The sequence below is a fragment of the Hemiscyllium ocellatum genome, chromosome 2, assembly GCF_020745735.1.
Source record: "Hemiscyllium ocellatum isolate sHemOce1 chromosome 2, sHemOce1.pat.X.cur, whole genome shotgun sequence".
Lineage (NCBI taxonomy): Eukaryota > Metazoa > Chordata > Chondrichthyes > Orectolobiformes > Hemiscylliidae > Hemiscyllium > Hemiscyllium ocellatum.
The window spans coordinates 110,266,764-110,291,119 of record NC_083402.1 but is presented as its reverse complement, the minus strand read 5'-3'; the positions used below and the strand labels follow the sequence as shown (position 1 = coordinate 110,291,119).

Below are 24,356 nucleotides of genomic sequence, written 5' to 3'. Positions count from 1 at the left end.
TGGGTTCAAATTCCACTGCTGCAGTTGTTGAATTCATTGTATGAACATGCAATTTCAATCAATGCCAATCTGGGATTGGGCTGAAAGCTGCCACCATTGCTTGCTATGTCTGGGTCTAGTGGGCCTATTAGGTCTAAAGTGGTAGAGCAGAACCACTATGCATGCATGAGAAGATGCACTTGTCTTAAACAAAATATGTCTTTGCTTGGTAATACAAGCTATATTAGTAAGATAGACATTGTTACAAAGATTATGAAGAAATCTAGATTATATGGACCTATCTCCTTTGAGATCCAGAGCTGCTCTGCTTTTCCCTACCTGTCCTCATGACATCATCTGTTTGAGTGAAAAGGTTAATGCAGTCTTCAGCATTAACCTTTTCACAACCATTGTTTTGCACATGAGAATTTGAAAGTCATTTCATAAATCTGGAACATAACACTATTCTCTGTAATAGTGACCAATTATTGTAAAAAGATAATAATTGGCCACCTTATCCTATTTTCTTCCTTTTTACTGAAATGTCTCATCACACAGAATATAAAAGCTAATTGGTCCTACTTTGAGTTCTCACTTATCTATCTCTGCTATGATTTCTCATTAACTACCACCTCTTGGCCAATCTTACCTATCCAGCTCCAGCAGAAACTTTGGGTCTATGTGGAATGGGGCAAGGGGAGAACAGCCTTACAGAGAATGCACCATCACACAATTTGATGCTTACAGCCATCAGCTAATATCCAAGATTCCTGTACAATGCAGAGGATTACTTAAAGGAGTAAAAGAGCTTTAATCATTGATCTTATTGAACATCTCGAGGGGTACCTCACTAAAACTGCGCAGAGAAATGTGAGGTGATGCACTTTGGGAAGAATATCAGGAAGGCAGAGAACTGGGTCAATGGAAAGATTCTTGGTAGTGTGGATGTGCAGAGGGATCTTGGAAGCCATGTACATAGATCCCTGAATGTTGCCAGTGGATAGTGTTGTTAAGAAGGCATATGGTGTTGTTCGGTTTCATTCGTAGAGGGATTGAGTTCCGGAGCCACAATATCATGCTGCAACTATACAAAACGCTGGTGCGGACACACTTGGAATATTGTGTACAGTTCTGGTCCCCATATTTCGGGAAGGATGTGGAAGCATTGTAAAAGGTGCAGAGGAGATTTACCAGGATGTTGCCTGGTCTGGAGGGAAGGTCTTACGAAGAAAGGCTGAGAGACTTGGGTCTGTTCTCAGTGGAAAGAAGGCGGCTAAGAGGGGATTTGATAGAGACATACAAGATGATCATAAGATTAGATAGGGTAGACAGTGAAAGTCTTTTTCCTAAGATGATGACGTCAGATTGTACGAGGGGACACAGCTACAAATTAAGGGGTGATAGATTTAAGACAGATGTCAGAGGCAGATTCTTTACACAGAGAGTGGTAAGGGTGTGGAATGCACTACCTGCTAATGTAGTCAACTCAGCCACATTAGGGAGATTTAAACAATCCTTAGTTAAGCACATGGATGATTTTAGGATAGTGTAGGGGGAACGTGCTGAGAATAGTTCACAGGTTGGTGCAACATCGAGGGCCGAAGGACCTGTTCTGCGTTATATTGTTCTATGTTCTAAAGCATCTGGCTCAGGATATTAGTCTCAATGGTGTCAAATTGGAGATCAATGGCACTGATGGTGCACTGCAGTTATTCATAGAACAGATGGCATTTTACAGTCAAAGGACTCCCTACCAAGACTGAGATCATTTTCAGTTTTGGTGTTGGTGGAATATTGATGGTTGACATAAGTGCTAACTGCCAAATTTTCATCCACCTTCAACAGAGAACAACCCAGTTAACTCATGCCATGCATTGGGTCTTTGCCATACTTAGGGATCTGACTGCTGCTGACATTCTAGAATATAGGGTAGTTTGCAGCACCCCCATAGCCATAGAGAATGATGCTGTGAAAGATGTGTTTTCAGTCTTTTACGAGAGCTTTAGTGATGCATCAAAATGTTGGCCACCTTTAAATTTACCAATAGCAGTTGGTTAAACACTTCAGCAAGGCATGAATTAAATATTCTTAAGTTCTCAGTGAAGTTTCTTAATCCATTTGTGCAGAGTTAGGAACATTCCGGGAAGATGGACAAAAAGATTGCTCTACTTTTCTAAAAAAAAACATTTCAGTGCTCTTTGTTCATGTCTAACATGCTAAAGTTAGTGAAAAGAATAAATATAAGTTAATAAATAAAAGTTTATTTGGAGCATTAAATAAAAACACTTTTAGATGATCATACAAGTATAATCACTCGGTAATAACTGATCACATGTCAAAGACTTAATGATTTGAGCAAAATTTAGATTGCTCAGCATTTCATTGGAGATTCCCAGTGCTGTATCAAAATTAGAATCCTAAAGTGTGGAAACAGGCCCTTCGGCCCAACAAGTCCACACTGATCTTCCGAAGAGTAACCCACCTAGCCCCATCCCCTATACTTAACCCTGACTAATAACCTACACTCTGGGCCAATTCACCTAACCTGCACATCTTTGGACTGTGGAAGGAAAATGGAGAACCCAGAGGAAACTCATGCAGACACAGCGAGAATGTGCAAACACCGCACAGACCCCCCAGTCGCCAAAGGCTGGAATTGAACTGAGTCCCTGGTGCTGTGAGGCAGCAGTGCTAACCACTGAGCCACCATGCCACCTGACTTTGTACCTGGCTCCATGAAGTTAATTTTCTAAAACATACCTTATCCAAGCTTACAGCCCCCCTAAGGAAGAAGTTCCATTCAGCATCTGAGATTTCTTCATTCTGGCGTAGGATTTCAGTACACAGCAAAAAACTGAAAATAAGTTTGTGTTGTTCAAACAGGCCTCTGGAAACATTGGTGTAAACAGCAAAAAGTGTTGCATCTAACAAAATCTTCAGACGTTTCTGCAGGTTATAGGTCTTGTCAGATGTCTCGATGGTTTGATTGAAGAGCTAACAAAACAAAAATTGAACAGTAAATAACAATTCCTCACTATTACAGTCTGTAAGAATATTTGGTACTTAGGGTGAAGTAGTAACCACAAACTGGAACTTCAAGTCCTGGCATATACTGTACTCCACTCTACTATGATCATCAAGCCAATGGACCAATTCTGGTTGAATGAAGAGTACAGGTGGGCATACCAGCACCAGCACAATGCATGCTTAAACATGAGTCATCAACTTAGTGATGCTATAACAAGGAACTATTTGTATGCCAGACAGTGGGAGCAGTATGTGACTGACAGACTTAAGCAATCTCACAACCAATGCTTCAAATTTAAACTCTGCAGATCTGCCAATTTCAGTCGAGAATGATGCCAACCAATTAACAACTAACAGAAGGAAAAGGTTTCACCAATATCCCCACATTCAATGATGGAAATATGATGGAAAAGACAAGGCTGAAACATTGGCAACCATCTTAAGCCAGATGTGTCAAGTGGATGAACGATTGTGGTCAGCTCCTGAGATCCCCAGTATCAGATGCTAGCTACTAAGCAGCAGTCCTCATCCAGTGGGCCATATTGGACAATCCTTGTACACAGCAGTCCTCATCAGGGAGCTGTCTTCTTCAGATAGTCAATGAGCCAGAAGAGATTGAGCAAATACACAAGGAAGAATTCCCTATCTCTCCAGCTAATGAGCAGAATGTTACCTTCACAACTTGAATGAGATTGACACATTCCATGCCAATGACTTATTTTTCCTCTGTTATTAGTGAATCATATCCTAATGAGTTGCATATCCTTTTATTGTCTATTTAACTACTGCAGCATATCTAAATTGCTGCTTTTCAACTTAATAAACTCTCTGAAAATTCCTCAAAAATAGTCCAATGCCTGCATTAGGTAACTGTGGTCACAAACACTGTTGGTAAGAGAGGATATTCAGTCCCTTGCGCGGGGGGGGCCTAGAGTCAGGGGGTGTAGAACCAGTGTGGATAGAGCTGCGAAATACTAAGGGTAAAAAGACCCTCTTGGGAGTCATCTACAGGCCCCCAAACAGTAGTCTGGATGTCGGATGTAAGTTGAATCAGGAGCTGAAATTGGCCTGTGGTAAAGATGTTACTACAGTTGTTATGGGGGATTTTAACATGCAAGTAGACTGGGAGAATCAGGATGGTATTGGACCTCAAGAAAGAGACTTTGTGGATTGCCTCAGAGATGGATTCTTAGAGCAGCTGGTGCTGGAGCCGACCAGGGAGAAGGCAATTCTGGATCTAGTATTGTGTAATGAACCAGAATTGGTCAGAGACCTCGAAGTGAAGGAGCCATTGGGAAGTAGTGACCATAATACATTAAGTTTCAATCTGCAATTTGAGAGGGAGAGGGTACAGTCGGAGGTACAGTCAGAAGTGACAGTACTTCTGTTGAATAAAGGGAACTATCGAGCTATGAGGGAGGAGCTGGCCAAAGTTCAATGGTGCAATACCTTAGCAGGGATGACCGTGGTGGAACAATGGTGGATATTTCTGTGTATAATGCAGAAGTTGCAGGATCAGTTCATTCCTAAAAGGAAGAAAGATCCCAGGAGGAGGCATGAGCGGCCGTGGCTGACGAGGGAAGTTAAGAAACATATAAAGTTGAAAGAGAAAAAGTATAACATAGCAAAGATAAGTGGGAAAACAGAGGACTGGGAAACTTTTAAAGAACAACAGAGGATTACTAAGAAGGAAATACGCAGAGGTAAAATGAGGTACGAAGGTAAACTGGCCAATAATATAAAGGAGGATAGTAAAAGCTTTTTCAAGTATGTGCAAGGCAAAAAAATGGTTCAGACTAAAATTTGGCCCTTGAAGACAGAAATAGGGGAATATATTACAGGGAACAAAGAAATGGCAGAAGAATTAAATGGGTACTTCAGATCTGTGTTCACTGGGGAAGACACAAGCAATCTCCCTGAGGTAACAGTGACTGAAGGACCTGAACTTAAGGGAATCTGTATTTGCCAGGATTTGGTGTTGGAAAGACCATTAGGTCTGAAGGTTGATAAGTCCCCGGGGTGATTATTTTCCAGAATTCGATAGATTCGGGATCGGTACCTGAGGATTGGAGAGTGGCTAATGTCTTACCACTTTTTAAAAAAGGTGGGAGAGAGAAAGCAGGAAATTATAGACCAGTTAGTCTGACCTCAGTGGTGGAAAAGATGCTGGAGTCTATTATAAAGGATGAGATTACGGCACATCTGGATAGTAGTAACAGGACAGGGCAGAGTCAGCATGGATTTATGAAGGGGAAATCGTGCTTGACTAATTTTCTGGAGTTTTTTGAGGATGTAACTCTGAAGATGGACGAAGGAGATCCAGTAGATTAGTGTACCTGGACTTTTAGAAAGCTTTTGATAAAATTTCCCATAGGAGGTTAGTGAGTAAACTTAGGGTGCATGGTATCAGGGGCAAAGTACTAGATTGGATTGAAAATTGGTTGGCTGATAGGAAACAAAGGGTAGTGATAAACGGCTCCATTTCGGAATGGCAGGCAGTGACCAGTGGGGTACCGCAAGGATCCGTGCTGGGACCGCAGCTTTTTACAATATATGTTAATGATATAGAAGATGGTATCAGCAATAACATTAGCAAATTTGCTGATGATACAAAGCTGGGTGGCAGGGTGATTACAGGGTGACCTGGACAAGTTAGGTGAGTGGGCAGATGCATGGCAGATGCAGTTTAATGTGGATAAATGTATGGTTATCCACTTTGGTGGCAAGAACAGGAAGGCAGGTTACTACCTAAATGGAATTAATTGATGTAAAGCGGCAGTACAGAGAGATCTGGGTGTTCTTGTACACCAGTCAATGAAGGTAAGCATGCTGGTACAGCAGGTAGTGAAGAAGGCTAATAGCATGCTGGCCTTCATAACAAGAGGAATTGAGTATAGAAGCAAAGAGGTGCTTCTGCAGCTGTACAAGGCCCTGGTGAGACCACACCTGGAGTACTGTGTGCAGTTCTGGTCTCCAAATTTGAGGAAAGACATTCTGGCTATTGAGGGAGTCTAGCGTAGGTTCACGAGGTCAATTCCTGGAATGGAGGGATTACATTACACTGAAAGACTGAAGCGACTGGGCTTGTATACCCTTGAGTTTAGAAGACTGAGAAGGAATATGATTGAGACATATAAGATTATGAAAGGATTGGACACTCTGGCAGCAGGAAACATGTTTCCGCTGATGGGTGAATGCAGAAGCAGAGGACACAGCTTAAAAATACGGGGTAGACCATTTAGGACAGAAATGAGGAGAAACTTCTTCATCCAGTGAGTGGTAGCTGTGTGGAATGCTTTGCCCCAGAGGGCAGTGGAGACCCAGTCTCTGGATTTGTTTAAGAAAGAGTTAGATAGAGCTCTCAAAGATAGTGGAATCAAGGGTTATGGAGATAAGGCAGGAAGCGGATACTGATTAGGAATGATCAGCCATGATCATATTGAATGGCGGTGCAGGCTCGAGGGGCTGAATGGCCTACTCCTGCACCTGTTGTCTATTGTCTAAATCTAACACTGCCCATATCTACAAGGCCCAAGTTACAAGTACCTTCATTTGTTTCACTGAGTTCAGCTTCAATAATACTCAACACTGGTTAGACCACTTTTGAAATATTGTGTGCAATTCTAGTCTCCCTCTTATCAAAAGGATGTTGTGAAACTTATAACAACTTAAGAACTAGGAGCAGGAGTAGGCCATCTGGCCCTTCGAGACTGTTCCACCTTTCAATAAGATCATGGTCGATCTCTTCATGGACTCAGCTCAACTTACCTGCCCTCTCACTGTATTCCTTAATTCCTTCATTGTTCAAAAACAAATTTATCTTAACTTTAAAATCATCTACTGGAGTAGCATCAACTGGGCAGGGAATTCCATAGATTTACAATCCTCTGGGTGAAGAAATTCCTTGTTAATTTAGTCCTAAATCTGCTCTCCCTAATTTTGAGGCTTTGCCCTCTTGACCTAGTTTCCCCTGCCAGTGGAAATATGTTCTCTACGTCTATCTTATCTATTTCTTTTATAGTTTTATATATTTCTATAAGATCTCCCCTCATTATTCTAAATTCCAATGAACATAATCCCAGTCTACTCAGTCTCTCCTCATAAGTCAACCTCCTCAACTCCAGAATCAACCTAGTGAACCTCCTCTGCACCCCCCTCTGGTACCAGTACATCCTTTCTGAAGTAAGGAAACCAAAACTGCATACAGTACTCCAGGTGTGGCCTCACCAGCTGTCTGTACAGCTGCAACATAACCTCCCTACTTTTAAACTCAATCCCTTTATCAATGAAAGCCAAATTTCCATTTCCCTTCCTAATTACTTCCTGTACCTGCAGACCAACCTTCTGTGATTCATATACAAGGACACCCAGGTCCCTCTGTACGGCAGCATGCTGCAATGTTTTATCATTCAAATAATAATCCTTTTTACTGTCACTCCTACCAAAATGGATGTCTTCACATGTATTAACATGGTATTTCATTTTCCAGACCTTTGCCCACTCACTTAAAGTGAGTATGTCCCACTGCAAAGTTTCACAGTCCTCTGCACACTTTGCTCTACCACTCACTTTAGTGTCATCTGCAAACTTTAACACATTATATGTGGTCCCAAACTCCAAATTATCTATATAAATTGTGAATAATTGTGGTCCCAACACTGATCCCTGAGGCACACCACTAGTTATTGATTGCCAACCAGAATAGCACTCATTAAACCCCACTCTTTGATTCCTGTTAGTCAACCAATCCTCTACTCATGCTAATACTTTACCCGTAACATCATGCATTTTTATCTTATGCAGCAGCCTCTTGTGCAGCACCTTGTCCAAGGCCTTTTGGAAATCTAGATATACCACATGTATTGGGTCCTTGTTGTCCATTTTGTTTGTAACATCTTCATAGAATTCCAAAAGATTAGCATGACCTGCCCTTCATGAAGCCATGCTGACTCTACTCAATGGGACAATTTCTACCTAGATGCCTTGCTACTTCTTCCTTGATAATAGACTCAAGCATCTTCCCCACTACAGAAGTTAAGCTAACCTGTCTATAATTCCCTATCTTTTGTCAACCTCCCTTTTTCAACAGTGACATCACATTTGCTGTTGATCTGCCCACTGGAACTGCTCCAGAGTCCAGTGAATTTGGAAAATTATCACAAGTGCACTTGTTATTTCTCCCATCACCTCTTTTAGTAATCTTGGAAAAGTTCCATCAGGGCCAGGAGACTTGTCTATCCTTAGCTCCATTAGCTTGCCCAACACTACCTCTTTCATAATAACAATTGAAAGGGGTCAGAAAAGATTTACAAAGAAGTTTCCAGGGTTGGAGGATTTGAGTTATAGGCAGAGACTGAATGGGCTGGGGCTATTTTCCCTGGAGCATTGGAGGCTGAGGAGTGATCTTACAGAGGTTTATAAAATCATGAGGGGCATGGATAGATTATGTAGACAAGGGACATCACAGTGGCTCAGCGGTTAGCACTGCTGCCTCACAGCACCAAGGACCTGAGTTTGATTCTAACCTCAGATGACTGGGTGGAGTTTGCACATTTTCCCTATGTCTACATGGGTTTCCTCCATGTGCTCTGATTTCCTCCCATAATCCAAAGATGAGGTTAGGGTGGATTGGTTATGCAAATTGCCTATAATGTTAGGTGCATTAGCGAGAGGGAAATGGGTCTGGGTGGGTTATTCTTCGAAGGGACGATGTGGACTTGTTGGGCCAAATGGCCTGTTTCCACACTGTAGAACATCTAATCTAAATAAGGTCTTTTCCGTGCGAAAAGCTAGTGCTTCCAAATAAACCTGATGGACTATAACCTGGTGTTGTGTGATTTTTAACTTTGTCCAACCAGTCCAAAACCGGTACCTCCAAGTCATGGCAAACATTTAAAAGACATCTGGAAGGGTATATGAATAACAAAGGTTTAGAGAAATTAGGGCCAAGTGCTGGCAAATGGGACTAGATTAGGCTTGGATATCTGGTCAGCATGGACAAGTTGGACTGAAAGGTTTGTTTCGGTGTTGTACATCTCTATGACTCTAATTCAAAAACCCAACTTTATCTAAGACCAAACAGTCCCTCTGATTGGCATCATGTCCACCAATTTTTACATTCACTCCCTGCATGCAGACACATTGTGGCAATACTTGCAGGTTCCCCTTTCAGCCACACACCATGTTGATATGGAAAAGTATTGATGTTCCTTCACTGTCACTACGTCACAAACTTGGAATTCCCTTCTTAACAGCACTGTGTTAACTATACTATATGCCACATGGGCTGCAGCAATTCAAGAAGCAGCTCACCACCACATTCCCAAGGACAATTAGCAATGGAAGCAGGCTTTCAACACACTGAGTCCACACTGACCCTTTGAAGAGCATCCCACCCAGACCAATACCCCAACTCCAACCCCATCCCTGTAACCATGCATTTCCCATGGCTAAACCACCCAGTCTGCATATCCCTGGACACTATGGGCAATTTGTGGGCTGAATTTGTACTTGCAGAGTTACATTGTACTTTGCTCAAAAACTGCATGAATCCATGTAAGACTCTGTTAAACTCACTTTTTAGATTAGAATCAGTCTAAATATTATGGCACAGAAACAGAACAAAGGGGGCTAACACCTTCAACATCTTAACATCTCACCTGGGCTGACACCAATCGTTACAGTTAACCTGAGAATGTAACTTTTAAAAAACAGTTTTGTGATTTACATATGAAAGAAGTGAAACTATCATAGTCTTTCTAACAGACGAGAGACTAAACAAACAATCAAGATATTTTTCAATGTATAATTTCAGTTACATCACACTGCAAACTTTTTCTATAAATTCTGTGTCTTACAATTGTGTACTCCACAACCACCTGATGAAGGAGCAATGCTCCAAAAGCTCGTGCTTCCAATTAAACCTGTTGGACTATAACCTGATGTTGTGCAATTTTTAACTTTGTCCCAGGGTGGAATCGAATCTGGGTCCCTACTGTTGAGGTAGCAGCACTAACCTCTCCAGAGTGGAATGCTTGGAACCCAGCCTTTTATAGATATGGAATCTTTGAGATTATAGAATGACAATGAGACATTAATCAGGCGTCTGTGAAGTAGAAAGCATGACAGAAATAATTAAGCATAAAACAATAATACAGCATTATTAAGGACTAATAAACATCATTTTGCTCTCAATATTATCACTACTTCCATGTTTCCAGTCCACAAATCACCAAGCACATTGTTGAAAAAAAAGTTTGAACAACTGATGTTTCTGAACATTAGAGGTTGCAATATTATTAGAGGTTTGCTGATATTAAGTAATAAAAATGTCAAACCTGCTTGAAGTATTTTAACGAAAATTGGTACATTGGGTCTATTTCAGACAAGCTAGCGACAACAAAATACATGACGGATCCACGAGTAGCCACAGGACGATATTTCTCACGGGCAGAATCAATTTTCTGTTCTGTGGCCTCAGCTTCCTCTAATCGAACTTTGATAGCACCAGAGGTAATCTATATAAAAGCAAAATATATTTAACTCACTGAAAGAGTAATACATAACATTTTCACTTTCAATACTACATTCATGATTCTTCTAACATGTTAAATCAGTTCCATGATTTCTAGCTTCCTGGTTCCAGTTGCCTTCCTTCACCTGAATTTGCAATTCTTATATACACCCATCTTGCTTCAGAATGGTATGAAGGGTTTTCTATGTGTTGCCATATTCCATCTGTCTGAGCTGGTTCTTGTGTTGAACAATTTCTCATTGAACTCATTTTACTTTCTCCAAGTAAAAGGTATGGCTGTGCATATCTATGAAGACTCCAGTTATGCTGATCACTTTGTGGGGTATATGGAACATTCCTATTCAGGATGCCCATCACAGTTCTTTCTCAAATACACTGATGATATCTTTCTCCCCTCGTTTGGAATTAGAAAATTTAATCTGTTTTGCTTCCGATTTCCATCCTTCCCTCAACTCACCTGGTCCATCTTTGTCTCTTCCCTTCTGTTCTTTGACTTTACTGTTTCCAATTCTAAAGATTCTACCCATCAATATCTATTACAATCCCACAAATTCCATAGTTACCTTGACTACACTTCTTCACATGCTGCCTCCATTAAGGACTCCATTTCATTCTCCCTGTTTCCTCATCCTGCCACATCTGTTCTTAATATGCCACTTTCCACACAGGTACTTTCATCTCAGGATTCTCACTCTGTTGATTACAAGGCCTTCAGCCATATCCAACGCATTTTCCACAATTCTTCCTTCACCCTTCCCCTTCCTCCTAGAAGAACAATGGGGTTCTCGCTGTCTTCATTTTCTGCCCTAAGAGCCTCTGCAATCAAATGATCATCCTTGGCCACTTCCAGTAGGATGCAACAACCAAACACACCTTTCTCTCTCCACCTCAGTCAACATTTTGCAGGGACCATTCCCTCACAAACTACAATCCATACTTCCGTTACTCCCAATATATCTTCACATTTGCCCCTCTAACTCTTTCTTCCTCAAGGTCCAAATATACCCCTTCTATGTGAAGCATTTACTTGCGTTGTTTTTCATTTAAGTCTTCTGGATCTATTGCTAACAATATGGTCCTCTTCATATGATGACAACAAATGCAAACTGCATTTAAATGAACTGAAGACTTCCCCTCTGTTCAAAAGACTGTCTCTGACTGTGATTGTTTCTCATTTCAATATACCATCCAGCTGTCTTGCTGACATTTCTGTCCTTGACCTCCTGTCATGCTCCAGTGAAGTCCAATGCACAGTGGATGATCACCACTTGGCACTTGCCAGCATTCAGCAGTTCAACAATTTAAAACCATGAGTTCTGTCCTCCTTTTTGATTTCACTCCCAGCCTACTGCCACCTGCAGAACTCACTTACTTTTTTCTTTTTATTTTCTTTTACAGAGGCTAGTACCCCATCACCAAGTCACCCTTTATTTAAATGTGCACAGTATATGTACTCTGACCAGCTAGCCCAGAGCCAGTCCCTTGACCTATTTTCTTGAATTAACTCCTGCAATTCACACCTACTATTTACCTACTTAAATATTCTGCTACCATTAGTAATCCCCTCACCATCTATTCTAATAGAAGCTCCTTCCTCTTTCCAACAGTATAACAAGACATCACTCTTCCAGTCCTCTCAGTTCCAAAGAAGAGTCATATTGGACTCAGAACATTATCTCTGCTTCTCTCTCTACAGATGCTGCCAGACCTGTTGAGTTTCTCTAGCACTCTGTTTTCAGTTCAGATGTGCAGTATCCATTTATAGTATAATATCGTTGTTTCCGTTAGTGTCACTGATGCTGCAAAACTAAGGGATAACTTTGACTGCATACTGCTACTGATCTAATTAATCATCATCCAACTTAATGATAGAAAAGGCTCAGGGGTCTAAGTGGCCTACTTTTGTTCTTAGTGTTCCTATATTCCTAGTGGGGAGTTTCACCAGCATATCGCAAAACTGGCTGACAATTTTCAGACTACTAAAATTAATTTTGTTATCATTTTAACAATATCTGATTTAAGCTTCTAGTGCATTGGAAGGACAGATTCATAAATAGTCTTCTAATTGCCACCTCATCACACTGTTGCAGATCATAGCTAACTTATGACTTCCTGTTTTCATTTCAAATTCACATGCTTCAATACTGCATTTTATTTTTAAACACTACATTCACCCGTACCCCAAGAAAGATAATCCGAACCTATCTAGGCCCAGTTCAAGTCCTTTAAAATGTTTTAGATTCAAGATCCTTCTAAGAGTGATCTGGATCTAGAATGCATCACATTTTACAAATAGCTGGGAACAAACAAGGGAGTGAGGTCTTCTGAACGACTGCCAGCATGATCTAATTCCTTTTATTTTATTCTCTCTCTCCTTTGAAATAAGATTGTATTCAAAAGAGTCATGAAGGGATTAATTCACTTCCTTGAATAACTGATGAATTCTGTGACTGTCCCAACTCTTACTGTCTTTTCCATAGAATTCTCTTTTCAAGAAGGGAATTTAGTAATGATACACCTGGAAAATATGAAGAAAACAGTGCAAAATCTGTTGTGTGAGCAAAATAACTTGATGAAACAGACAACACGGAGATAAATAGGAAATAAGTTGTGAAGAGGACATAAGAAGGCTACAAAGGGATATAAAAACTGAAAGAACTGCAGATGCTGTTAATCAGAGACAAAAACAGAAATTGCTGGTGAAAGTTCAGCAGGCGTGGCAACATCTGAGAGAAATCAGAGTTAACATTTCAGTTCGAGTGACCTTTCCTAAAAGGAAGTTCTGATGAAAGGTCATTCGACCTGAAATATTAACTCTGATTTCTCTCCACAGATGCTACGAGACCTGTAGAACTTTTCCGGCAATTTCTATTTTTGTCTACAATGGAATATAAAGTGAGTGGGCAAAACACTGGCAAATAAAATACAATGTGAAAAAATGTGGCATTGTCCATTTTGGCAGGATGAATGAAAAAGAAGCATATTATCTACATGCTGAGAGATTGAGAGGTTTAAATTAAGGAGATCTGAGTGTCTTTGTACATGAATCACAAAACATTACAATGCAGATACTACAGTAAGAAGGAAAACTAATAGAATGTTATCATTCATTGTGATAAGCATTGAATGGAAAAATAGGAAAGTTATGCTTCAATTACGCAGGGCACTGGTGATACCACATCAGGAGTAGTCTATGCAGTATTAGTCACCTTATTTAAGGAAGGATACAAATACATTGGAAGCAGTTCAAGGAAGGTTTATGAATCAAATATCTGGAATGAATACGTTTGTATTCTGAGCGAAGGGTGAAAAGGTTAAGTATTTATGCGATAGAGTTCAGAAGAATGAGAGGAGATTTAATTGAAACACACTAGACCTTGAGAGGTCTAACAGGATAAATGTAGAGAGATGTCCCCTCTAATTGGAGAATTTAGAACTAGGGGGCACTAATTATAAACCTAGGGGTCATCCATTTAAATCAGCAATGATGTGAAATCTTTGCTGTCAGATGGTTGAGTGTCTTTGGAACTTTCTTTTCCCCAAAAAGGGTGTGGAAGCAGAATTTTTTTAAACATGTGATAGACAAATTGCTAATAAGCAAGGGGATGAAAAATTATCAAGGGTAGGTGGGAATGTGGATTTGAGGTTACAATCAGTTAAATCATGATCTTAGTAATGGCAGAGCAAGCTCAAGGCCCTGAATGATCTACTCCTACATGTGGTTTGCAAATATGGAGGTTGTAATAATGGAGATAGGAATTTAAAACACTTGGGAACTGCTTCAGGTTTTCTCAGCTCCACTCTACGTAACGTTTTATTGAACATTTTCCATCAATGAATAAAATATGCTTTTTATATCAAACTACCTTGGACTGCTGCAGAGTATTTATCAATTCTTCATTATCCAGAATGTTGCCTTCTGAAGTAAAAAGCAGCTTCAAAATTCTATCTTCAATAGCTTTCAGTTGATTTTTGTCTGCATTGATTTGAACAATTAATTGGTTTCTTTGCTCCTCAAGTTCAGGTTTCTCGATTCTCACAACATCACTAGAAAAGATCAGACCATCACAACAACATTAAGTGCGGCACGGTGGCACAGTGGTTAGCACTGCTGCCTCACAGTGCCAGAGACCTGGGTTCAATTCCCGCCTCAGGCAATTGACTGTGTGCAGTTTGCACATTCTCCCTGTGTCTGTGTGGGGTTCCTCTGGTTTCCTCCCACAATCCTCCCACAGTGTTAGGTAAGCGTCGAGGAATGGGTCTGGGTGAGGTGCGCTTCGGCAGGTCTGTGTGGACTTGTTGGGCCGAAGGGCCTGTTTCCACACTGTAAGTAATCTAATATAATCTAAAACAACAACTTGTGTAAGGCAGTGCTTCTTTAATATACCAGATCAGTTTGTTTGTAAAGTGCAACCACATAAACAAGCTATTAATGAGAAATATGCCATGAAGTAAACAATTCCTTGACAGAGGAAAGAGGGAGGCAACATCAATGAATTCTCCTAAATACTGATTCTTTCTCAATATGGTTACTGAAAATAGTCCATCAAGTATAATGAAAATCACACAAAATAAATCTATTTTTAAAAAAAATTTAGTTTAAAATGCATAACTTTCTCAATTATATTTATTGCATAAAGTAACAGTCCAATATTTGGTGCAGAATGTGACAGTACAAAATGAAGACTTGGATCTCCAGACATGCTCAGTGTAACCCTGTGTAATGATATTCTTGACAAAAGGAACACATGAAATTGGATGTCCAGAAAGCACATCCAAACTATTTTTATTTGTTAAGCCAGCAAAACACCAGCAACATTGGTCCATGCAGAAGCAGGAAAATATTTTGGGTTAGTCTAAATCAGTTAATCTGCCATCCTTCCTTTCCTTCCCTTTACTATATAAAAAAATGTTTACAAGGTTGAAAATTATACTTGTCTTATCATTACCTCATTAGTGGACTGATGGAATCAAAGCTCTCTGGAATGTACAACTATGATTTGAAAAATATATAAAATCATAGTCTGGAAATTTTAAGGACAAGACTTCACTTCAAGACATGAAATGCCTGCAAAAGTGTCCCCTAAAAACACTTACCATACTCCTTAAATAGAAAAGAACTTTGTAGTGGTGTGTTCAACACCACAATACAGCTTTGATCTCAAGGAATCAGGGTATCCACTGGCACAGGAAGCAAATGAAAGAATGTCACAAACTACAATCATCATTAAAAATCACACAACACCAGGTTATAGTCCAACAGGTTTAATTGGAAGCACACTAGCTTTCGGAGCGATGCTCCTTTATCACTATCACCTGATGAAGGAGCGTCGCTCCGAAAGCTAGTGTGCTTCCAATTAAACCTGTTGGACTATAACCTGGTGTTGTGTGATTTTTAACTTTGTACACCCCAGTCCAACACTGGCATCTCCAAATTATCATCATCATGCTACACTAGAGGGAAATATTATGAAAAATATGCGCAGAAAAGCCAAACATTTTGCAAACTGTCATTTCAGATTTAATAATTTTCAAATCGAATCTGAAACATAGCATGTTAATTTTTTTAATATTAGGAATTATTAGCTTTGTACACTTAAACTAGAGAAACCACTAACAATGAAAACTATATGTATTTGCACCGTTTTGTAACTTGTAGCTTTTAAAGGCGCAGTAGATTATAACAATGTTATAAATATTGCACTGGGAGAAAATTTGTCTGTTTTGGGTCAGCAATTAGTGTTGTGCAGTCATTTGAGGACCTTAACTCAAGCATGCTCAAATTTATGTCTTGGATGTCCTTAAAAAGGCCACATTGTTTCCTTTGGTGAGGTTTCCTTCCCCACTATCAGAGAAGTTAGTAAAGAATGATTCCCCATAGATCAGGGGCATCCTGCAATCATTTAACACTCTGAGAAGCAGGTCTTCCAGTTCTACAGTCTGATTAGCCACCTGCTTTGTGGTGTCATTGAAGTAATAGCCAGCCACCCAAGATGTTGTTTGTGGGGTTTTGAGGTGAGGAGGGAAGGACTTTTCAGGAGTTGACAAAGACACATAGGGAACTCATGCGTTGAAGGCCAGACAGGGAGATAGCTCCCAGATGGCCCAGAAATGAAACTAAAATAAACCGTTCATATATAATGCGAGTTTAAATATTTAAATCACACAGTAAACTTGAATCTCATCAATTCTACTAAGCACCCCTTTACGAACCAAACTCCAGACAGAATTTCCCTTTTCACTAAACAGTTGGTTGACTTAGTTGTAACATCAATTGTTGGTGTGGAGAATCAGATTACCTCGAGTCTTTATATTGGGCTGTTGTGGCTCAGTGATCTTTACCATTAAGCCAGAAGGCCCAGGTTCAGGTCCTAACTGTGGTAGAGGCGTGTAATAACACGTCTGAACAGGCTGACTAAAAATACCTATCTACAACTGACTATCTCAGTTCTGAATTTTATTTTCAAATTTTAACCAAACACTTCTGGTCTGGAAATGTTAAACTTAACATTGTGTGCATTGGTAAGGGTGCAGTGGGGATTTACCCAGAATGTTGCCTGGTATGGAGGGAAGGTCTTACGAGAGATTTAAGGCTGTTTTCATTCGAGAGAAGGAGGTTAAGAGGTGCCTTAATTGAGAGATACAAGATGATCAGATAGAGTGGACAGTGAGAGCCTTTTTAATCAGATGGTGATTGCTAGCATGAGGGGACGTAACTTTAAATTGGGGGTGATAGATATAGGACAGCTGTCACAGGTAGGTTCTTTACTCAGAGAGTAGTAAGGGCATGGAATGCTCTGCCTGCAGCAGTAGTAGATTTGCCAACTTTAAGGGAATGATCATTTGATAAACATATGGATGATAATGGAATAGTGTTGGTCAGATAGGCTTCAGATTGGTTTCATAGGTTGGTGCAACATCGAAGACTAAAGAGCGCAACATCGAAGGCTGTACTGCACTGTAACATTCTATGTTAACACTTTACATTGATGTAACCTCGCACTTAACAGTTCTAAACTAACTTTCTGCTTTAGGAATAACTGTTTTAGATATCCAATGTCAGCCAAGACTTGTAAAACTGAAACCAAACAGCTTTCTTTAAACTATGGGTGTTGCCCCCAATGCAAACAAAAATTCCAGAACCATCTGAAACCTAATATGTACTTATAAAGCCCAGTGCAATCAAATTCCCATTAATATCCAAGAATCATCCCTCTCATACTGTGCTTTTCTAAATCACCAGGGCTATAGAGAATATTTATAAATTAATCATGAATCTACTTTAGACACAGATCCACATGCCATTAATTCAATATGCAAACTCTAAAATAAATAACATTAAAATACATACAAATCACATGCCTTAGACCTCACAAGGAACTTAGTGGACAGAAAGATTGATAGAAAATCAGATATTGATTATTGAAAAGTAAGTTCCAATAAAATGACTCTGAGTACATTCTAATGACAGAAGTATATCTGTAGGATAAAAAAGCACTCAGTCTCAAAATAGAGAGAAACCATACCTTAGCACCTGATCTTCCAAGCCAGATTTAGTCACAGTGAAGTTGATAATGGTGACCTTGATACATACCTGATGAAAAATGACAAAATAAAATAGATCAAAACATACTAAATACGTGAATGCAGATTGTTTTTATTTTCCTCACATGAGAAATTTGCTCGTTAATTTTTGTTATGCATTAAGTTAATGAAATGAAATATCTGAATGCTTTCTAAAGAAAATCTAAAAATGGAGGGTGGAAAGAGCAAATTTATAATGAAAGATGAAATAAAATCAAATTAATTACTCCAAGCAGATCATAGCTTATAGCAATGCAATCTCATAACATTAATCAACGTTTAATAGAGTGAACCCATGGTTCAAAGCTCTTAACAAACATAGCTCAGATATCACAGACAGGGAGCTTGTGCATTTTTGTTTACTTGAAGGGGAAAGAAAATCTGCCTGTTAATGTCAGTTCCCTTAAGAGGCCATAATCCTGGAATTATCCCAAATATTTCAAAAGAATCAAGCTTGTGATGAAATACTATAGAATGACTGGGTTTGTGTACGTATACATCTGCATGAAACAAAATGTCCGTTTCCCAATTGGAGATATGGCATTCAATTAATTTATTATCTACAGTATGATATTTCTTAAACAATACCGAGGAAAATGCTTGACGACACTGCATCACAAAAAAATCAGGCTTTGCTAACTCTACCATTCCCTATCTAAAGCCTTGCCATGAGGTGCACACTTAATTAAAAGAAACAAGAATAGAAATTGATAGTGGAACTCTGTATTTTCAAGCTGGTTTGGAGTATTGCTTCAAGTCAAGCTTATGTCAAGGACATAAATCTTGGCAGGAAATAAGTGCCATGAAAGTAATCTTAGAGGAATTCTTCACATGTTAGCCTGAGAGGAGATCACTATGTATGTGCAATGGGCATAGGTTTTACTATCTCCCCATCATTCTCCAGTTCAGTAAGACTTGTTTCATAGTAAGTATGCTTAATACTGTGTGGTCAAGTTGCCAGGTTGGCTTCTTTGCTTGTAGTGAAGCACTGGATATGGATAGGACAATCGTTAGATGCATGGCGATGTTTTTTTGTACAGACATAACTACCAATACAGTTATGAAGAATTCAGTCAATGTTTGTGTAATTGTACCCAGCAAAGGATACTGTTCCTTCAGAAAACAGAGAAGGGAAGGAAGTTGAAATACCTCCGGTAGATAGTGTGGGTTGGACATTTTGGTCGTCATGTAGAATTTGAAGTTTTTGTCGTAATCAATGTCGGTGTCTCCCAGCCGCATAAGTAATCTGCCACCTGTCATAAATGTCTGATTTAGAAGAACTGGCTCCAGAGATGGATCCAAGCTCTCCCTCAGCTATAAATTAAGAACAAAATATGAAGTCAACATCACAAATGGCAATTGCTTTAATGTGACAATGGATAAGCAGAGATACAAGTATATATCCATGGTGTTGCTCACATTGAGTTAAAGGATATTGAATTTTATGCTCATGTAATCAGATAGTTATTCCAATGAGGTATTCCTCAGAATACATATATCTTCTCAAACTGCTTCAGTGTTGCCTGATCATTTTTTCCATAGTCTTCTCTTCTTTATTGATATGTCAATACTCTTATATAGCCCACACAACTCGTCATTTCTTGACTCTTTTCCACCCTATGCCTTATTTGACTACCACAGTCTATGAAGTATGATTCTGTGAATGTGATTATGTCAGGCTGCTGTTCAATCAAACTGTGGCAGAGCTATCCCAGATTGGCACAAGCCCTCCCCCAGTTGTTGGTAAGGAAGACTTTGCAGGGTTTTGAATGGGTGGGTTTGTTACTATTTTTTCTGGTGCCTAGGTTGCCGGCAGGTGGCCCATCAAGTTTCATTCCTTTCTTATAGAGTGATACACCTGATGGTTTGCTAGATTGTTTCACAGGGGAGTTGGACCCACAAAATTCCATCCTCAATGATCCTCACATTAGTACAAAAGACCAGGCTGAAGCACTTAAATGCATTTTCAACTGGAAGTGTCAAGTGGATGAACAGTCTCAGATTCTTCTTGATGTCACTATCATCCCAGATGCCAGTCTTTAACCAATTCAATTCACTCTGTGATATCAAAAAATGACTGATATGAATTTATTGCCTATCCCTAGTTTGGTGGTGATGAATTGCTGGAAGTAGACCCACAATAGTGTTGGAAGAGGAATTCCTCCATTTTGAACCAGTGATACTAAGGCAACACATGAAATGGAATAAGAGTTGGTAATTTGGCTCGTCAAACCTGATCATCCTGGCTGATCTGATTTTAACTTCAACTTTCCTGCACATTGTTAACAATCTTTCACCTCCTTTATAATCAGCAATTGATCTATCACTGCTTTAAACTTATTTAATAATTCTGTTCCACTGTCTTTTGAGAAAGGAAATTCTAAAGACACACAACACTCACAAAACTTTCCCTCTCAACTGTCTTAAATGGGTTACCCCTTGTTTATAAACTATGACCGCAGTTTGAGTCTCTCACAAGAGGAAACATGGCTGCCATATTCACCCAGACAAGTCCCTTCAATTAAGCTGCATCTGCGCTCCAGAGGATACAGGGTTTAGTGTTTCTGTCTAGCGTTTCTTCATAAGTCAATGCTCTCATTCCGGTATTAGATTAGTAAACTTTCTCTGAATTGTTTCCAATGCATTATCATCTTTCCCCAGATCAGGTTTCACCAATCTCTTGTATAACTGAAGCATAACCTCCTGCCTCCTCTCACGATAAAACATAACAATCTGTTAGCTTTCTTGATTACTTCGTCTACCTGCATACTAACATTTTGAAATTCATGCATTAAAACACCCAGTTCTCTGTATCCAGAGCATTGCAATAGCTCATCATTTAGATATTATGCTTCTTATTTCTTCTTTCTGTCAGGATGGAAAATTTCTCAAATGCATTTCCCACTGACTTAATACATCTAAATCCCTTTGTAGACTCCTATGTCCCCTTCACAACCCTTGTGGCAACACACTTGTGACAATCCTGCTAGCTACTAAAAGACTCATTTATTGCTACAACCAGCTTCCTGTTAGCCAGCCTATCTTCTATCCCTGTCAATACATTACCCCCAAAACCAGAAGATTCTATTTTTCACAATAATCTTCAATGTAGCACCTTATGAAAAGTTTCAGGAAACCAAAGTAGAATTTATTTACTGGTTCCCATTTATACACAGAACAAATTACTTATTCAAAAATATCCTATAAATTAAACAGGATTTCACTTTGACAAAATCACACACACTCTGCCTGATTACATTGAACTTATCGAAATACTCGGTTGTAAAGTCTTTAATGACTTCTGATACTTTCACCATAACAGATGTGAAGCTAACTGGCCTGTAGCGTCTGGTTTTCTGCCTCCCTCCATTTTTCAATAAAGTAGCAATTTTAATGATTTTCCCACCTAAATTATTTAATTGAATTTAATTAGTTTTGAAAATTAAAACCAATGCATCAACTATCTCATTAGCTACTACTTTTAAAACCTTAGGATGAAATCCATCAAGTCACAGACACTTGTCAGCTTGAAGTTCCAACAAATTTACTAAATACTACTTCCCTGGTAATTGTAATTTTCTTGAGTTCCTTCCTCCCTTTCAATTACTGATTTACACATATTTCTGAGCCATTAATTGTATTTTCTCCAGGGAACATGAACATAAATTATTTGCTCAATTCATGTGCCATCTCATTATCTTCAATTGTTAATTCCTCAAACTCATTTTTGATAGGGCCAGAATTCACTTTATTAAGTATTTTCTTTTTTAAATATTTGAAGAAACTTTTTCCTATATTTTCAAGTCAGGGTAGCGAGTGGCTTAGACGGGAAGTTGTGGGTGATGGTATTCCCATATATCTGCTGGTCTTGTCTTTTTACATGGTAGTGGTCATGGTTTGGAAGATACTAAGGAGCCTGGGTGAATTTCTGAATTGCACCTTGCTGATGGCACATATTGCCGCTACATCAGTGCTGGGACAGAGTGAATGTTTAGTGGAAAATGCCCCAGTTCACTGGAGGACTGCAGCTTTACTAAAATTCAACATTATCTAGCAAAAACCGGCCCACTTGATTGGCACTCTCCTAACACCTTCAACATTCATATCCTCCATCACAGACACAGAATGGCAGCAATTTGTAGTGCCTACGGGATGCATTGCAAATTCTCACCAAGTCTCCTTAGACAACACTTTTCAAATATGCTACTTCTATGAAGCAGATGGAAAAAAAGCAGCGGAGCATGGGTACCCCACCACTTGTAAGTCACCTCCAAGTTGCACAAAATCCTTCTTCACTGTTGCTGGTTAATATTAAGAACTTCATCCCTAACAGAACTATAGGTGCACTTACATCAAATGGACTGTAGCAATTTAAGGCAGCTCAGCATTACCTCATTCATGCAATTATTGATGGGCAATATGCCCCCATTTAGCCAAGGACATCTACATTCTATGAACAACTTTAAAAAAAAACACTGTGGAAATGGGGAACATACAACCCATGCTGGGAGAGAATCTTGCAAGAAATGTTGGTAACAGAAGATGAAGCATGGAAGGTAATGAGATTAATTTTTGTTTCAACTAAAGTGTGAAGTAAAATATGGCAGGGAAATGCATCAGGATAAACATGAAATGCACATTTATTGATGGCATTAATATTAATAATAAACAAGAGTTGGAAGATAGGCAGTTGCAAAGCAATCGGGGTGACACTATATACGGCAAAATGCATCAACAGGACAATTAAAGAAATGAATTCCTGGAATCTAATATCATAGATCTACGACTAAACAGAATCTCTGCAAATCTGCTCATTTAATGCAAACACTCTAAATAGGTGACATTTATTGTTAATTATTCTGCCATCAGATCTGTCAAGTACAAGCGGAGAGTTACTAACTCTTCGTGGGGAATTGATACTGACAGCCAGAAGGTTAGCACTAAGTGACACACTCTTGATTTGGAAATTATCAGTATTCTGCCTTTTTCTTTAAAAGCAAGATAAATTAATGTGCACATCTGATATTGCAATACCAGGGCCCAGCAAACCATCTCTGCTGGCTTGCCACATCAACCTGACTCAGGGAACAACTAATGGCACCGTGCACACAATACTAGGCCTCAGCCTTCATTAACAAATTTCGGTGAAGGCATGAGGCAGTTTGCTGCTTCAAAGTTTGGTTCAGCATTAGTGGCCTCTGCCAAGTTACTGAATCAGAGGTAGATCATCAGAGCACAGTGGAAAGAAAAGTATAGGAAGCATGCTTGTGTGTGCATACATGCGAGTGCACATGGACAGGGCATGTGACTGCATAATCCAGAGAAAGGGGAGTAAATAAAGACACAGCAACTGCTTAGGGACTGGAAGGCAATTGATCAGGAGACTGGGTGAAAATCAATTTGATAACTGAGAGGATTGAGACATCAGTGGGCTGGTTGTTATGGTGGATGCAGTGAGATGGATGGAGGGGCAATGGGCTGGGTGGCAGTGATTTGCAGTTGGGGGACAGAGCAAGAGACAATGAGCAGGTGCTCATTGCTTTAGCATTAATAATTAGAGCTAGAATGAGAACTAGCAGTTCTGCAAGTATATGATCCATATTCAGGAAATTGTTAGCATTTTTAAGTGTAGATTTTTGGTCAGGGTGCTGTAGAGGTCTCTTTAAAGGATGACCAATTACATTGGAAGTAGACATAAATTCTCTCGAATGCAGCTCACACAGAGCTCTAACAGATGTCAGGTACCTATTTTTGTATACAGAGGGTCCAACACAAATATCTGAACATCATAGTCTATTTTTTTGACCATGTAAATCTATTTGCTGGTGCACTTCCTGTTGGAAGCCTACTGTCTATTCAATGTTTGAGAGCCATGTGCAACACCATCAGAGTTATGTAGGTTGAAGTTTGAGAGATGCAGCTCTACAAATATAGCATTTTAAAATATTTAATATACAATATTACCTATTTATTAATAAATAATGTCAATAATGTATGGACAAGAATATGTATGCATAAGTATGCAAATGGGTGTTATGGATTTCCAGTGGACTCATTCAAGGTAAAGAAGATCATGCAGATTTTGTAAGGAATAGACTGCTTCACTATGTAAAACATGATTATTTGCTTGATATCATAATTTGTGAATTTGTACCTCCTTACCGCAAGAAAGTACTTCATTTTAAGTGATCAGAAGTTCATATCAATTGGCTTAATTGTTTATTCCAGAGAG

At 39.4% G+C, this 24,356-nt stretch overlaps 1 protein-coding gene across 1 annotated transcript in view; it reads right to left on the bottom strand.

The window, feature by feature from the left end:
- The window catches only part of dnah6 (dynein, axonemal, heavy chain 6), a 313,200-nt gene that overhangs the window by 80,469 nt on the left and 208,375 nt on the right, over positions 1-24,356 (bottom strand). The window contains exons 58-62 of the mRNA XM_060841711.1: positions 19,274-19,438; positions 18,067-18,134; positions 14,407-14,587; positions 10,344-10,523; positions 2,740-2,973 (exon numbers count right to left, since the gene is read on the bottom strand). Coding sequence (XP_060697694.1) covers positions 2,740-2,973; positions 10,344-10,523; positions 14,407-14,587; positions 18,067-18,134; positions 19,274-19,438 — 828 coding nt within the window. The remainder of the gene's footprint in view (positions 1-2,739; positions 2,974-10,343; positions 10,524-14,406; positions 14,588-18,066; positions 18,135-19,273; positions 19,439-24,356) is intronic.